Here is an 18,707-nt window from a genome sequence, read left to right on the forward strand (position 1 = left end):
TTGGCACAGAGTTCTTCACTTGTGTACAGTGACTGTAATACTATATACACATAAACTCACATTACCACGTTCTTTATAAATGAAAGCTTTATTACTACTGACTAAACACACCACAACTTCTAACTACACACACAACTAATAACTACTAAATACACAAATAAATGAACAAAAACAAGTGACAGTGAAAAGGCTGAATACGACCATGAATAAATACAAAGAAGACAGAGATAAACAATTAATGAATAAGTGGTTGAATGACTGAAGTTGCAAATGCACCGACATTTAAATTTTGTGTTGTATTGGACACAGCTGTAAATAAACATGGGGAGACCTTTACTGAGTTTCTACAAGATTCTAAATGCTGTTTGATTAACGGGAGGTTAAACCTAGAAAATGATACCCGTCTCTAAGAGGGGTAAAGCTGCTGTGACACATGTTGACCTAAAAACATGTCTTGAATGAATGAATCTAATGTTTACACACCCTATGATCTATCTGAAAGAGTTAGATATGAAGGTACTAATTTGATTGATGATTATAGTAGACCACTCAGTGTTGTGTCTACAATTCCAAACAGGGGAATTTTTTAATAGCTGTAACAGTGTAGACTCCGAGTACGAAGTAAAAAGACGAAATAGAAATTGTGCCACAAGGCTGCGTTGAGGTCAGAGATCAGTTGGAAAACACAGGATAATGTTGACCATTGTTATGATTGTCTTTGTGACCTTCTGCATAAGGACATAGGTAAACATGGTGCAGAAAAAAAGGATGCTGTGAAGGTGTATTACAGAACAAAGTGACCATATTGGAATAATAAATTACAGAAGTTATGGTTTAACTTGAATTAATTTGAATGTGTTTAAATGCTTTCAATTTAATTTTGATACAAGTCCTTAGGTTTTTCAAGAGGATAATTACAAATCAGTAATCCATAGCAATTTTGGAGAGAAATAAATAAACTTGGTCTGACCAAGACTGACGAAATATTAAAGAAGTGGGAAACAGATTCCACTAATTTTATTCATGTAACAATCCTCCTATATTTAATGGTCAATTCTTAAATGAAATCTGTAAATTAAAAAATGAACTTGAATACGGGATGAGCAGTGTTTCCTCTAGAATTATACAGGCCTGGTGGGGTGCTGACATGAAACGTAGCAGGGAAAACTGTATTTTTCAAATTTATCTAAAGCAGCAGTATGGTTGATTAAATATGATAAAAACTAACAAGGACATTTGACAAAGGACTACGACTAAATTAAAAAGCAGCTAACACACAATCAATCAGTTGTGGTTTGCAGGACGTATACAGACAGGTGACAAATTTAAGTCAGTGGGGGCACATTAGAACTGCAGATGCTAACATGCAGGGCATGAGGGCTCAGTGAATGGTTTAATGAGTCAGAAAATTATGTGAATCATGTGCTATAGCCTCCAGTCACCAGATCTCAAGCCAACTAAATGCCAATGGGAGGTTTTTGTACTGTTCATGAGTACTGTGTTTGTCCCACCACTCAGGGACAATACTTTTATCCCTGAAATGCGGCTCAATGGGTATTGTTACGCTTGATACCAGCATCAGTATCCAAATGCTGTCCTAACGGGCATGAGAGAAACACAACAGTCGTGTTTCCACCAAGCAGTCCAGTCTAGTCGAGCTCAGTTTGTTACACATTAGTATGGTTATTTTCATGTTTCTGGTGGCAAAACTTGTGTGTGATTCCAACAGAGCTGCTCTTTTTGTTACCCTTCTGCTAAGGTTCCAAGCAAGTTGAGCCAATATTAAAAAGTGGAGTTAAATCACTGCAGACCACTGATTGGTTAGAGAGAATCTGAGCAACCAGTTATCTCCCCCTCTGTTCTCTGATGTAACTTCCAAACTATGCTGTAATTTTCTGCATTCTTTTTGTCTTGCTGACTTCAGCCTTTTCTCAAAAAAAAAGCCTGTCTCCTTGCTGTAATAAACAATCACATGCTGAGTAGAAAGAAAACTGCACATCCTCCACTGTGTCCTTGTGATAAGAGCACTGTAGTTCTGTATTTAATGTGTGTGCGTGGCAGGTGTGTAGTTAAGCGAGAGAAAGAGAGTGAGCAGAGCAGAGGAAAAGGTTAGCAGTAAGTCGTCAGTCTGGCAGTAAATATACCACATAGATCACAGTGTATCCGCTAATAAATGCTACAGCTCCTCAAGACCAACAAAAGCTTTGTCTGTGAAGGTCCAAAACCACAACAACAAACCTGCCAACATTTACGAATTCTGTCTTTGATGAAAAAGGAACTGGGGTTAGTGCACATGTAGGCATGGGTTAGGGTCAGGTTTCAAGGGTACTGTACCGAAAGCGTAGATGGAAATTCTGATTTAGTGACTTTCACTGATCGATAGACTGAACTCACCCACAATGAGGCCAATTTCACAGTGATGATCGTCATATCCACAGGTCATCATAGTTCCCACTGTGTCATTGATCACAGCCAAAATGTCAACGTCAAAGTCCTGCAATGAGATTGAAATTACACAAAATGTTTGATAAGTGTTGCACGTGGCAGAACTCCTGATTCACAGATACTGTGGAAAAATATTAATTTAACGAACAATGTTTACTAGTTTGTACCATATAAGCTTTGTTTTGAATGTTGAGTGTTTGCATCTTACTATGAAATTGTTCTTAACATCAGTGATGATTCTTACATAGGATCGAACCATTTGAATATCTTATTTTCACTTTTTAGATCTTATACTCTGTCGACCTCACTGTGCTCCAAAGGTCACATGTCTGTGCTAGTATTCTCACTGGGTTTCTCTCTAAAGTGTCTTAACAGCATAAAGCTGTTGTTTTTAAAGTTCCACTACAGCTCTCTATTCCTAGTCCTTCCAGATATCAGGCACTAAAATGACAGGCAACAGCCTTTACTATGTGCTTCTGTTCAGCTCTTTTTTGGTCACCTTGAAATATTTTCAACTCACATGGTAGCGCCAACCTTCAGGCCAAGCTGACTTTGTTTATAATCACACAACCTCGAAAATTTATATCACACATGTCCAACACTCAAAATGGCAGCATTTTACTGTACAACAAAGCTGTATGCAGCTGAATGCAGACCTGGGCTTCCTGATGACAACCCAGTCTTAAAGCAAACAGTGTGAATAAGCCCCTCAGGTGCTCATATCCAGAGCAAGTCAGGCTGATGGCCTGTAATAGGAGCATTTTTTGTTCTGGGTATGAATACCCAGAACTACAGCTAAACAAGACTCAGTCAGAACCTTGTATATGACTGGACAGTCCATGGTGAATGTGCTTAATTGTCACCTGGATATTAAATGTTCATCTGCATTTTTCTGTAGTGGTCCGAGTAAGATTTGTTCTTAAAGTGCACTGAAGTAGCAGATCACATTAAGCTATGTTTGAGTCAAATTTTTTTATAGAAATGCGGTTGCAAGAACAAATATATTAAAATGTTTGATTTGAAAGAAAACTTGTTATCTTAATTCTGTAATTTCAATTAATTCCCCCTGCTCTTTCATTTGTTTCTATCTGAGATCTCATTTTTCTATGACTCACTCTGTATTGAGTGTTTTGGCAGACTGTTATTTGGGTGTGGGCGCTTTAACTTAGCGCTCTCCCTCATGTCTCTCACATGTAGTTTCAGTCCCTCACTGTGAATATCAGGCACTGGACTGTCTCATTCAGATCTTCTTCTAGAGTAACAATCAAGATTATCAGGGTTAGACATGACTCATGGTGTGCCCTGTGTCTCTCTAGAACTCATTGTACCAATTTCCCTCAATTTATAATTTCAGAGGATTAGAGCAGACTGAGGCTGTCCATTGTTCCAAAGAACATCTGTTCTTTCAGGTCTCGCACTTCAGATTTGGGGCCCAAATACAATTTCTTTGTCATTTGCATTTGTGCTCTTTGTCATATTTCAGTTTGCAGTGCTCATAGTTTTGGGTTGCTATCATCATTTTTTTTTTGCTTGTGTTGTCAAATTTCTTTGGATTAACTTTATAGAGGAAACAAAAAGATTTACAGATCTTTGTAAGTTTGCAGTCATGTTTGGAAATGTATGAAAATGGTATATATAACTACCATGAAACAATCGTTTGTACACTTACCCCACGTTTTTTGATTGATTTCCTCAGAAGGCTGACCACATCCTTTCCCTCTACTCCACTTGCCTTGAAGCCTTTGGTCCAAGACACCAGAACACTCTATAAATAGAAATTAAAAATACATAGAACAAAGTCAAGATCAATTGTCTGACAACATTAATAGAAAGGACCCATTCCTGTTTAACAGTAAGAAGAAAAACAGCCGCAGCATTGCTCTTGCCAAAGCCACCAGACTGCATTTACAGAAGCAGTAATTTTATCATTGTACAACACACTTCGTTCAAATAGAAAAAAAATAAAACTTACAAAACTTTCTCAGTATTATAATAGTAAGAGCTTGTGACAATTTTTTTGTATCACACATAAATTGTACACCTCCATGAACAATAATAATGGGCTCCAAAGCTGAGACAATGTCTCACTAAGTGCTGTGAAATAGAATATTAGCTCCAACAAATTAAAAAAAAAAAATCCCAAACTTGAAAACCAAATACTTACCTGTATTTACTTATTTGGCCAAAATGTGTGCACATAATGTGCACTATGCAAACAAAAGCAAAATCTGCAGTATGTCAAAAATCCAGCATGCATCTGACCACTCTATCACCTACTGTGTCCCAGTGAAAAGAGCTGGAGTTGTCACAACAACCAGCTGGGCCAACAGTGGTTTTCTTTAATAATTTTCCTATGCCGTTTCATAACTTACAGTAATTCACTTTTTGACAATTTATGAGGTGAGAAAGCAAAGTGATCCTAAGTTTTCTGAGTTGAGAAGCTTCAAAAGCACTTGCAGGGGCAGCTAGCTAACCAGCTGGCCAGCCATACTCACAGACCCCACAGTCACACAGACCACTGCAGCCAACACAGCAGACTTAAGCAACAATGTCAGAGGAAAGCCAGACCCACAACCAAAATACATTTTTAATTATTCTGTCATAACATTAACATTTTTGACATATTTTACTGAAGTCATGCAGCTGTCACCAAAGGGGAAATGATCAGAATATGGCCAAACCTGCATGGGCATTAACATGAACAAAAATACCATCAATCAACAAGTTTTATGAAAAAGCATCCAGTTCGATTGAAGCAAGGATAACAAGGATAACGTTACACTTCCACAGCAAGAAAACAATACAGGGAGTTCCCAGCTGCAACAAATCGCAGGTGAGCACTTCTCCTTTGCTGAGATAATCCATCCCATCTCACAGGTGTGGCATATCAAGATGCTGATTAGAGAGCATGATTATTGAACAGGTGTGCCTTAGGCTGGCCACAGTAAAAGACCACTCTGAAATGTGCAGTTTTGCTTTACTGGGGGGGTCTGGGGGGGTCAGAAAACCAGTCAGTATCTGATGTGACCATCATTTCCCTCACGCAATGCAACACATGTCCTTTGCATAGAGTTGATTGTTGAATGTTGGTCCACTCCTCTTCAATGGCTGTGCGAAGTTGCTGGATATTGGCAGGAACTGGAACACGCTACCGTATACGCCAATCCAGAGCATCCCAAACATGCTCAACGGGTGACATGTCTGGTGAGTATGCTGGCCATGGAAGAACTGGGATGTTTTCAGCTTCCAGGAATTGTGTACAGATCCTTGCAACATAGGGCCGTGCATTATCATGCTGCAATATGAGTTGATGGTCGTGGATGAATGGCACAACAATGGGCCTCAGGATCTCGTCACGGTATCTCTGTGCATTCAAAATGCCATCAATAAAATACAGCCGTGTTCGTTGTTCATTTTGGAATTTCCCCTCGCGGGACTAATAAATATTGAATTGTCCATAACATACGCCTGCCCATACCATAACCCCACCGCCACCATGGGCCCCGCAAACCCTTCACCCGCACAACACCACACACGCTGTCTGCCATCTGCCCTGAACACTGAAAACCGGGATTCATCCGTGAAGAGAACACCTCTCTAACGTGCCAGATGCCATCAAATGTGAGCATTTGCCCACTCAAGTCGGTTACGACAACGAACTGCAGTCAGGTCAAGACCCCAGTGAGGACGATGAGCATGCAGATGAGCTTCCCTGAGACGGTGTATGACAGTTTGTGCAGAAATTCTTTGGTTATGCAAACCAATTGTTGCAGCAGCTGTCCAGATGGCTGGTCTTTTGTTGGCTGCAAGAACTAACACAGAAGTCTTCATTTCCTTCCACCATCCAAGGAATTGGAGACACAGTGGATTAACTTGATCAATGGAAATGTCCCCACAACAACAACAACAACTGCAAAACTCTTAGGCTGCCGTTATATGTACACACCACTCACTTTACTTAGGGCAGAAAGCAGGATTAGCTTCAAAACTGGAGCTCAAGGATGGATCAATACAACTTCAATCTTAGAACCTGCAGGTTTTCTAATTTTTATGTTGCTTTCTTGTTTATTTTGCTGGTTAGTCTGTTGAATATGGCATTAGCAAATTCCACAGCTAATTTGGCATTGTAGACCCACATGCTGGAGCAATGTTGGTGTATTTAATACTGAGACAGTCAAGGCAACAGTGAACATTAAGCCTCATTTCAAGCCAATTAAATAACCAGAGTAGTAGCATGGATATAGGTTACTATTTTTTCACATTGCTTTTTGTGTAGTCTCACACAGTCAAACCTGACCTTATCTCCACAGTGGTTTTGTTGGTTCCCCCTCTGTTGCACGCCATGTTAGTATGCATCAGTTGCTGCTGTATGTAAATGTACATGATAGACATGCCCAACGGTACACTGACTACTGCACTTGGATAATGTGCTTTGGGTTTTCTTTAAAATTATATTGCATTATAGGGACAGAGACATTATTATTATTATTGTTATTATTATTACTATTAAAAACCTTTTGGGTAGTATTCATTTTGAACCCTGGGCATGCCCATATGGTCTACCGGTGCATTGTTCATTGTTTCACTATTTTGCAGTGAAGTAAGGAGGATGATTCATGTTCTCATGTTTGACACCTGATGTCCATTAAGAAGCATGCATGAGCCTGTACCTTATAAAAACGCCAATGAGCTTCTGGTCTATTAGATGGGTTCAACAGCCAATGCGGTTGGTGATATTCCCCCCTTCTTACGGACAAACTGGCATCCATTTCTATTGTTTTGGACAAGTTGGACAAGGCTAAAACAAAGCTGCACTGAAGCTCACTGTATACTATACTGACAAACTTCACCTGTGTTGTCACAGACATGAGGTTTACAAGATAATGTGAGGGAATTTTCTAGCACATGCCTTCTGTACAGTTAGGTGCCCAATGGTGTCAAGGTTGGACAATACAGAGACCTCAGACAGAGACACATTAACGTAATATTTAGGCCATTCTAACGGACAGCAGATAGGAATTCTCTCCCCCTGTTCTTTCTACAGAGGTAGCCAAGGTCTTATAGATAAACTGTACAGACAGATACCAGACCAATTCAAAGAGGAATGCTCGAGGTCACATTTTAAAGGAATTAGGTCAAAAGTGTCCTCAGTCAGGGGGTTGGATGTCAGGGCATACATAGGTATGGTAGGAGCTATTGTTTGGTTTTGACTATCCAATAGAGCAGTGTTTCCCAACCAGGGGTACGCGTACCCCTAGGGGTACGTGAGCACACTGCAGGGGGTACGTGGAAAAATTAAGAATTTATTTCCAAGATAATAAAAAATATTCTCAGTCATTTCATAAGTCCGTCAATAAAATTGTACGTGTGCGCTATGACTTGTTTCCCTGGGGAGACAATAACCTGTGGCACAGCCATACCAAAATCAAAACAGTGGGAACCTGTTTACCTGCAGGTAAATATGGATAAATGGCTGAAACGTCCAGTTGCTGTGGATCCAGGAGGGGGAAAGGAGCCCGCCGACAAACGCAAGAAAGATGCCAAACCTAAACCAAGGCAGTATAGTGAAAACTATATTTTATATGGATTCACTTACAGCGACACCAGAGCACCAAACACTCGGAAAGTGTCGGTATAACTGAGGAATTTTACAAACATAAGCTGTCGGAATTTAAGTCAAGACAGATTGTAATGAGAAAAGCCACGAGTGTGTGAAGCAAAGCACTGGAGGCATCTTACGCTGTATCTCTGCTTGTGGCGAAATCAAAAAAGCCTCACTCAATTGTTGAAGAGCTCATTCTCCTTGCAGCAGTGGTTATGGCTGAAATCATGATTGACAAGAAAGCAGCCGATATTTATTTTTATGTTTAACTTGAGTTAAATAAGAAGATAATGCCTGAATATTAATTGTTCAATTTAAGAAGATGAAATAAAATGACTTGCGTTGAATATTAAGTTGTATTATGTTCTACTTTTGGAGAATCATGAACACGAATGAGTGAGGGGGCACTCATGGTATGACAAAAAGGCTCAAGAGGTACACAAGACAAAAAAGGTTGGGAACTACTGCAATAGAGTACCACAATTCTAGAAGGTGGGTATAGAATATCCATAATAGGGAATAGTTCAAGGAGTAGAAAATAAACCATGTGACATTGGGGGTATTAATACACCCCATTAGAAGGGACATCTTCAGAATTTGGTGTGGCACTACCTTGGTTCACTTGTGGACATTGTGTTGCTCATCAACTTCTCCTTGATGCATCAAGCCTGCAATAAATACTTCTGCATAAGACATCTCAAGTCTCCTGGTGAACTCCGTCCTTCAGCTCACAAGAATTTCCACCACAGATAATGCCAACCAAGTTTCACTTTTGGTAAAAATATTAATTGAAGTAGACAAACGAACGACTAAATTACTCACCTCATCCAACTTAGTCTGCTGACAGGGAAAGGAGAATGTGAAACCCAAAGGAAACTTTTTATCCTTTATGCCCAGCTTCTCCAGGAAATTAGCCAGACAATCAGCTATGTGGTCAAATAACTGCGGGAGAGAGAAAAGGTCAGCTGTCTTTTCAAAAAGGCTCAAAAGTTCCAGCTCAAACACATTACCCGCAATCACAGGCAATACATGGGTTTACATGCATCTCCCCAGAAAAATACAGTTTTGGCATCAAACTATAGGCAACATTTTGGGACAAAGAAAAATGTGTTAGAAAACTGTGTTGTTCTAATTACTATTTGCTAATTTATTATATAGTGAACAAAGTTGACCTACAGGATTTAGGCTGACTGTGGTTTGCGCTCCAATTAATTCTAAAACTAAATATTGATATCATATTGATATCTCCATTGCTTTCAAACTCTTGGCACACAAATTTGTGTTGGAAAGTTTGTGATGGAGATGATCAAGAGGAACACACTTTAGGTGTTGTCAGTACGAAGCTACAAGTTGGCTCTGCAAGGGTTGGTGTCGCTGATCACGTCTGTCTGATTCAAGTTTATAGTTTGCTGCATAAGTGATAACTAGTCTGACACACCGGATGTAGGCTGCTGAAATAAGTGAAAGGAGAGGAGAATATCACCTACTTCAGATGGCATTCTCCTCTCCTTCTGCAATCTGCATCTTACCTTTTGCAACCCTGTATCTACAGGGAATGGATGGGATGATTGTTTTATTCTGTGTGCTTTTGCTTTCTTGCTTTTTTGTTTTCTGGTGCTTTTGCCTGTGTACTCTTTAAAGCACTTTGGGGTGCCCTTGGGTATCAAATAAATTTGTTTTGCTTTGAGTGCATCTACTGCATTCATACATACGTAGCACAGCGCAGCTTTGTCTCTGTAACAAGGGCCACAGTTGAGCTGTAGCAGTGCACTGACCCCACTGGCGACAGGCTACAGCAACGCTGTTAGCTGTGTAATGTTAAACGCCTCTTACCTCAGAGCCACTGCCTCTCATGAGGTGTTCAGGAATGGCATATATCTGATTTTCCATCTCCACCTTTTGCTCTCCATTAGCCATTACTTTGACCAAGAGCACTCTGAAGACAGATCCACCGAGGTCAAGGGCCAGGAATTCACCTTGTTCTAAAAAAGACACACACCCATACATGTATATCTATATATCGCACAGAATATCAAGTGTTTTTATCATATCATATGTGTGTCACACATACACACATGGAATTCAAATGCTAACCATTGTTCCTTCCTCATACAGTAAAACATTTATGAGGATTTATTTAATATGCATGACGTCTTCTGCTTTTCTACTTTTTGCTGGCGCATTGTAATGTCTTTTTTGGCCATCTCCAACAAGTCAAGTCAGGTGGAATCCTTCAGCAGGAATGTATAGTACATCACAAGTAGGCCTGCTGCAGCTAACAACTGTTTTCATGATTGATTTACCTGCTGATAATTTTCTCAACAAATTTATGAATCGTTTTGTCAGCAAAATGTCACAATTTCCAAAAGCCCAAAAATCTGGAATAAGCACATATTTGACATTTAGCCTTGAAAACAAAAACAAACAATGAATTGATCAAAAATAGTTGATGATTAATCTGTAGCATGCTCATGCATATCATGTATACTCTTACTCTGTGCCTGACAGTAGACCACAAGCAGGAGCTAAATTCAACACCCGGCAGGTGAATTGATGGCAGAGGCGGATAAAATTGTCAGGCCATCCACCACTTTGGACAGGGAAAACAATCAACAGGAAGACATGTTTGGTGAAAGGGAAGAGGAAGTAAGAAGAGGGAGTGAAATGGTGGCTGGACACAGACTTGACCCATGATCAGATTATCATATGTTATAAACTGCAGTGTAATGAAGCAGCAAAATATATAAGATTTACTGCGAAGACCACTACATTCAGCACAAGCTGTGTAGAGTGTACAGACAGAGGACCCTTTTTACTAATGGTTATAACTTTATGACACAACAAGAACCCACATCTAACTATTTTAATACTTGATAACCTTGGCTTGAAGGACAACATAATGTGAATTTATTAATCATTTTATTTTCTTACTTGTGCAATAGAACGTGAGAAATATCTCTTTGAATACTCAAATACTTAAAGTGTTTTAGGTCAGTTTATAGCATTTATAGAACTATCTTAAAATATTTTGCTTTGAAAAGGATGCAATGTTAAAGTTTTTCCTTCAAAATCTGTATCATTTTATTGGGCCAAGTAAACCTTCAGCATCTGCATAATACAATTAATTTCATATTCTATATTTCATGTATTCCTGACAATAGAATAAGCCACTATACACCTATATAAAGGCCTAGTCATGTAAAAGAAATAAAAAAGATATATCATGATCTACCATGAAAACAACAGAATATTAAAAAACACTGTGATATAAATGTTTGGTCATACTGCCAAGCACTAAACTGGAAGTTGACCTCTTAACTTTTACTTTATTTGACATAATTTTAAAGTTTTGCAGTGGTGCCTATGGAACTAGAGTCACAGACCTGAGTCTCTGTGTTCAGTGGACCTATTTTATATTTGGATTTCCTATATGAAAAAGGGTATTACCTGTTCTATCTGGAGTGGAGCGCACAAATGTGGGCAGCATCTTGACAGAAGCTGTGGGGTTGGTGTCTCTGCACAGGCCTTTGTCCATCTCTCGTCGAAACCTTAGTGACACATCCATCAAAGTCGCATCTGACAGTTGAAGATGGTGCAGGTATTTGTCCACCTAAAACATTTTGAGAAGAGAAACCATTACATTCAAGCTAAGGAGTCACATATAGGAGTAAAACAGTTACATTAAATAAATAGCATTAAAAAATATAGTAAATGTACGGTCATTCATTTTAACAAATTACATAAAAAATACACAGCTCTGCATTTAGAAAACACAACCTACACTGCAGTTTTCTTTAAAAAGGCAGTATGTTAAAGGCATGGTACACCTGAAATAGATGCAAAACAACTTTTTTGTTTGCTCAGAAGCACTTCTGCCTGTATTGCTGGCTGACATGCACTGTCCAGAGTGGATAATGTTCATGTAAACTGCTGGCACTTACATTTAGTGCTGTCCTCTACATTTGTCCAAGGACAAGAAATTTGGCCAAGCAGACACTATGGGGGTCAGAATTTCTATTGAAAAATAAAAACTATTTAGGCCTAAGTAGTTTAATACTCCCACTTTCTTACATATTAATGTTAATTAAATTAGTCAAGCAGACTCCTAAAAAACATAGAAAATCCATCTTGATAACTACAGACTTAACTAGAATGTTCTCAGACCTCCAGCAAAGAGGCAGGCATACTCATACTGATGAATGAGCCCTTATCTCATCCAAAAACACTTCTTAAGGATCCCAGGTAGCAAACATAACCATTCAGTTTCAGACTCAATACAACAGTAGGCCAACAGAAATAAACCCAAGTGACGCCTCATGTGTCCAACAGACAAGCTCAGTAATTCTCCAAAAACTCCATGGTTATCGCCTGTAGTCCAGCCAGTTTGCTGCTGTCGCTCCAGGGAATGTCCAGACAGAGAGCCGAGCGATTTGATGGTGTGTCCACAAAGTACAGAGGACACAGTTAGAGAATAATCTGTTTCAGCAGAGTGGCTGAACTATGAATAGAGATTAGTGAGAATAATTACTTCTTCCCTTCTTTTATTCCTGCTCTTACTTTCATAAGTCAGAGCCAGACTTTTCTGATTGACTCAAATTTGCAGTGTTAAGAGCTGGATCCCTCTGCTAACACGGTCACACTTATTATAAAATAGCTGCAAAACAGAAGAGACGGAACAACAGAGCAGAAAGGCAAACTCATCCACTGGCACTGGGAAAGGAGTCAATCACCTATTTTGGGGGGGGGTTACCTGCGTTAAAAAAAACACCTGCTTATCCATGCTGATTTGGGTGTAAAAATGATATGGGAGAATAGGAAACACACTGAACATATACCGTGTATACTAAAGAACAAAAGGTTCTGGGTGACAGGCATAATCTGTCTGTACTATTTTAATTTGAAACTTGAGATAGTGAGGAAAAATAGCTTGATAAAATGAGAAGGCCTCTCCTGAATGACACCATGAAAACTACATTCTCTCATGTGATGTTACGACATTGCAAGCAAACACAGTACAGCATCAAACAACAGCACAAATCAGTAAATGATTTCCATTGAACTAGTATTAAAATTAAAAGGCCCTTTTCCATCTTGTACTTATACTTTTTGTACTTGTCATAGCAGGAAATGTAATGGCTTTTTTCATTAGTGTTCCAGTGAGTCATGACAGCAAGAAAGCATTCACAATACCGTAACCCTGAAACCACGTCATTTTAACTGATGTCAGCCACCTTCACTTTGTTTACACGTCAGTTTTTCCTACTGTGGTTTCATAAAAAGGTAGCTTGAATGTTATGAATGTGGTACATACACATATAAACACAAATGTATTTACTTACATATGCAATGAAGTACTGCACATACTCAAGCATACGAGCACACAGGTGATGTTAATTCAGGTCGGTTATTTAGTCTGAACGAGTAGTGACGTGGAGTCGCCACCGAGGTCATACATGCTAGGAGTCGGGCGACCTGCATGACCCCTGTTTTCATTTTCTCACAACAGGGTAAAGTGTCCTGTCACGACCAAACGTCCCTAAAACAAAGCCAGTCGAGCGTTTTTTGCCAGTACTCACTTTGAGCGCCTGGTCATCCTGGAGTTCAGTGCAGCAGTTTGCGGGCAGACCCGAGGCTAACATCTTAAGTTAGTGATATGTGGCGACTTTAGCAGTTATGTCCTGCTCGTCGTAGTGCTTTAGAGTTGGTCAAAGCTTATCGACAAAGACAGCTTCTTTAAATAACAAGTACAAAAACAACAATATTTTCACCCGCCGTCCGGTTTCCTCCCTGAAAGTGGTGAATTTAAAAGTAACGTCGTGCTAAGAAACTTCCAGCTTCCTGGAGTTGGTAGTTGGCTGACGTCATTCAGATTCCATGGCGCTGATTGGCTGCAGGGACGGCGCGAGGCTCTCTTTTTGCAACTGAAAAATTGTCTAGGACGTACGATGAGGTGGGGGGGGGGAAGAGGGCTTCCTTCATGTCACGAAAGTGTTGAGTTAACTCTTATTCATCAAATACTGTACTCGAGCACAATTTTGAGGCACTTGAGTTTTTCAGTTCTATGTTACTTTACACCTCACGACGTTCATATTCAATTCAATAAAGTGCTTTTTCACTCCACTACATTTATTTGACAGCTGTCAAAATACTTTGCATATTGTGACTTTTCATACGACAGACATAATCATCTTAGAAAATATGATGGGGTTTTTTTTTTTTTGCTGTAGGTTAAACTACCTAATGGTACATAAACAGTATCCACCATCTGCCAATGCACCAGTGCACCATTATACATGCCTTATGCTGCTTCCATGTGTTTTATATATGAATACACACACACAGAGGAAGAGGGAGAAATATACATTACAGCTTATACCTGAAAGCCTTTGAAATATTGTACATGTACATGTACGAGAAGGTGAAGGCCTGTGTGTTTAATAATGTTTTTGCATTGATTGTAATGGTTAAATTATTATAGAAAACCTCCAGTCTGCGATGAGTGTAATTAGGTACTGCTACTACTGCATTAAACAGGATATCTAAAATTAAACCTGACATTGAATCAAAACAAGAAATATATGTACAAATTTCTCTCCATCTGTGTTTTTACTCCATTATTTATGTAAACAGTTAATATCCAATACATCTGTGCAACTATCTTGTGCAATATTACATATTTGCACTGTGTTATATACCTTCTACCATGCAATAGTAATTTTTTGCAATAGTATTTATTTATTTATTTATTTATTTATTTATTTATTTATTTATTGTTCAAACATTTCCACTGTGAAATTGAGTCAATCTTCATAAGGTAATTATACTTTTTGTACACTTGTATATAATGTATATATATATGCACAGATGGCTTTTTATTCTTGCTGTCTGCAGGTAAATTTTTCCAGCATGGGATCAATAAAGTTTTGTCTTATCTTATCTTGTATACTTTATGTCAGTCTCGGTGACTACAGAGCACACATTCCCCTTGTTATAGGAGATTATATTCCCCAAACATGATCATGGCACCTGGGAGAGCTTGTGACCGAAGCTTCTATCATTCCTGACCAACAGAACATGTCAAGAAACTCCTCGTTAACACAGTTTCTCTGTATCTGTGTTGGTTACAGTTATGTGCAAACACTTGAATGCATGACAAGCGACACCCTCTGTGATGAAATAATTTGTGTTCCAAGCATCAGATGAATAAGTATTTATAGTACAAGGTTTAAATTTATGTTTAGTCACAGGGAGTCATAGTCTAAAAGAAGAAATAGCTGGTACATGACCAGAAATTTGGTTCAGGGTGTACCCCGCCTCTCGCCCATTGTAGCTGGGATAGGCTCCAGCCCCCCGCAACCCCGAAAGGGATAGGCGGTATAGATAATGGATGGATGGATGACCAGAAATTTAAAGAAACTGAGCTGTCTGCTTCTTAAATAACAACAAAATGCATGAATCATGAGAATGATTGTCTTCCATTCATGCACAGGACAAGTTATGTTAAGATTTTGTACAGCACTGGTGCTGCTTAAAGCAACTTATTATCATTAAAGTCTAACAAAACAAATGAAACAACCATTGAAAATAACAGTATCTAGTTCTCCTATCCCTCTGTGTGATAAAGTGAAAAAGCACTAAAATTGTGTAGAGGGCAAATGACCTATTTTGTCATTGTGGTAGGTATGAGGTCATTTAGTTACATTTGTCATTGTTAGGCAACACAAGCACCCTCAAGGGCCTGCGTGGCCAGCTGTGTGTGGGAGGATGCCAGTCATCTGCAAGTTATGATCAGAAAAACCTTGAACCTGTGCTCTGTTCCCTGCATCACATGTGTACACACTGGTTCTATCCGGTACATGGAGCCAGTGAGTGTAACCTCTTCAGATATCCCATATGACACGCAATGCAGTTGAAGGATGTGAGCAGAAAAAAGTAAGGATTCCTTACAACTGTGTCCATACATGCTGTGCCAACAACTTCTCTGATCAGACCTGTTTGAATAAACCCTATATGTAAGTAACCTCAACTTGTCCTGGTCGGTGTATCCTTCTATTCATCAAGGTGAAGATTGACCAGAAAGTTTTCTTCATCAGTCATTTTGATATGAGGACTTGTTGGAAAGGGCTGCACGGTGGCGCAGCAGGTAGTGCGCGTGCCTCATGGGTCAGGCCTTTCTGTGTGAAGTTTGCATGTTCTTCCCGTGCATGCGTGGGTTCTCTCCGGGTACTCCAGCTTCCTCCCACAGACAAAAAACATGCTCCTAAGGTTGATTGGTGACTGTAAATTGTCCCTAGGTGTGAGTGTGAGTGTGAATGATTGTGTGTATGTGCCCTGCGATCGGCTGGCAACCGGTCCAGGGTGTACCCCGCCTCCCACCCGTTGACAGCCGAGATAGGCTCCCCCCCCCCCCCCACCCCCCCCACCCCGAAAGGGATAAGCGGCATAGAAAATGGATGGATGAATGGATGGATGGACTTGTTGGAAAGTGTGGCAGGTGGAAAACAGATGACAGAGCAATCATGTACCGTAAAGACCAATGTAATATCTTGAATGTTCCCTTTGGTTAACAATGGTGTCTCTATTCTATAGAAACTTTGCCCTATCTGATAACAAAATGCCCACGAATTTAAGTGGACATTAAAATGAAACCACACAGTTTACAGGATATTGAGAAGTTCCCGCCTGTTTAAATTATTCACCAATTTAGGTGAAAAATAACGACATAGAACAAGTGGGTTGATTAAGTTTAATGTTGAATAGAATTTAAAATACAGTTTGTGCTGGAGGAAAAGGTGTCAGGAAACAGGACAGCCATTGCAAATGATTCTTTGATTCTAAGCTACACTATGGTGAACTTCATAGCCATTTGAAGGCTCTTTCAGCTGCCTCTGTTACTCATTATCACTATCCCTGCAGCAGGAGCATCCCACAATGCCTCTACATCCCATCTCTATGGGTATGAAATGACCATTGGTTGTTTGGACAAACCTCAGCACTTGCAGATATGTAGAGGACGCCCCACTGCAAACAAAGGAATGCAGACAGACACTGGCTATGACTTTCCTACTTGATATCACTGTATTATTGAACAACATGCTGTTGCAGAGACTGTCTGTCAGTCCAACTCTGGTCCAGATTGGAATGTCTCAGCGACTATGAAGAATCTTGCTAAAGTGTTCCTCTGACTTTTCCTGCAGTGTCACAATGAAGTTGACATTTTTTCGGCTTTTAGTTGAATATCTCAATAACTAGAGGATGGATTGAAATTCATTCTACCTGCTTAGCATCAGCATATTAGCCTTATCATTGAGTTCATGTTAGCATTTCTCTCAAAGCAACACTGTGCCTGGGCACAGTCTAGTAGAACTGTTAGTGTGGCTGAAGACTCCTCTTTTTATTGTAAGTGCAGATTTAATAAAACATTTGTGAATGATCAGGCCCAGCCATTTTTTGGGGGGGACAATATGACAAGATGCATCGGGTGATTTCTGGATTTTCAGCAGCAGATTTGTCAGCACTCTGGCTGACTGGCACTGGCAGACTAATTAGTAAATGCAAATGAGTCTGGGACCTATCAGTTCATTTTCCATTTCCAAGGAGTGTGAAAGATGATGAAGAATATCTTCATTTGAATTCATATGCATTTTAAGTAGGTAAAACTTTTATGTTACTTATTATCCCGCAATGCCAGGTGAAGAAGATAAGCACAGGACTGGACCTATGTGCAAAGTTTTGCTTACTTTCATACACGTGAAGGCAAATTGTATTACTATTCTTCACAATAACAACAACAACAACAACAACAACAATATTGCTGCTACTACTACTACTACTGAGTATAAACAATTGCAGGTGAAGTTTTCCAAACACTGATACAAAATTGAATACTACACCATCTAATAAAGATTAATTAAAGGGTCAGATCAACGACGGCTACAAAAAGGCCCGTGACGTGAACACAATAACTGACTCCATATTAAAGCATATTCAGAGCTTAACATTTCTACAGACAAAGGTCAGGTAGAAGCACCTTGCATCTAATTTTTTTTTTACTTATTACTTATTAATTTTTAAATGTATCCAATATTTTGATAATGATTTGTCTGGAAATTCAAGCCTTCACTATGGATTCTACATTTATGTAACCCTAAAATATTAGAATTATTCAACTTAATCTCACATTCATATAAACCAAATCCTCATTTTCTTTTTCTTTTCTTCCTTCCTAACCCCTCTCCATCTTTATTCCTCTTCTTCCTGCACTGTCTCCTTCATACTTCCTTTCTTCCTTCTATCCTTTACTCAGTTCCTCCTTTTCTTAAACACATTTGAAAGCAACTTGAACTTTTACTTTGCCAAAGCAGGTGGTTACAAAATATCCAAATCGTATTCATAAGGCAATTAAAGGGTCCATATCCTTAAAGGCTTCTTTAAATTAGATGAGAAGCGCTGCAGCCCCTGCGGACGCCCAGCTCACCATGAAGAACCATTAAAAGCAGCTCACTCTGTGACTGACGGCTTCAGGTGGCCGCAGAGGCCTAATTACAGCCGTGGCACAGGTGTGATGTACAGAGCCCTTCTTTCTTATTTACATGAACATATGACACAGCGTAGAAAACACGTATAAGAAACAACAGGCTGTTAAAACACGCAGCTCGCT

General features: G+C 39.4%; 1 protein-coding gene across 1 annotated transcript in view; it reads right to left on the reverse strand.

The window, feature by feature from the left end:
- Window positions 1-13,914, reverse strand: part of hk2 (hexokinase 2) — a 30,749-nt gene extending 16,835 nt beyond the window's left edge. The window contains exons 1-6 of the mRNA XM_070964446.1: window positions 13,624-13,914; window positions 11,495-11,657; window positions 9,881-10,029; window positions 8,870-8,989; window positions 4,115-4,210; window positions 2,395-2,494 (exon numbers count right to left, since the gene is read on the reverse strand). Of these exons, the coding sequence (XP_070820547.1) occupies window positions 2,395-2,494; window positions 4,115-4,210; window positions 8,870-8,989; window positions 9,881-10,029; window positions 11,495-11,657; window positions 13,624-13,686 (691 nt within the window). The 5' untranslated portion in view covers window positions 13,687-13,914. The remainder of the gene's footprint in view (window positions 1-2,394; window positions 2,495-4,114; window positions 4,211-8,869; window positions 8,990-9,880; window positions 10,030-11,494; window positions 11,658-13,623) is intronic.
- Between the last annotated feature and the right edge of the window lie 4,793 nt (window positions 13,915-18,707).

Source organism: Chaetodon trifascialis, chromosome 6 (genome assembly GCF_039877785.1).
Source record: "Chaetodon trifascialis isolate fChaTrf1 chromosome 6, fChaTrf1.hap1, whole genome shotgun sequence".
Lineage (NCBI taxonomy): Eukaryota > Metazoa > Chordata > Actinopteri > Chaetodontiformes > Chaetodontidae > Chaetodon > Chaetodon trifascialis.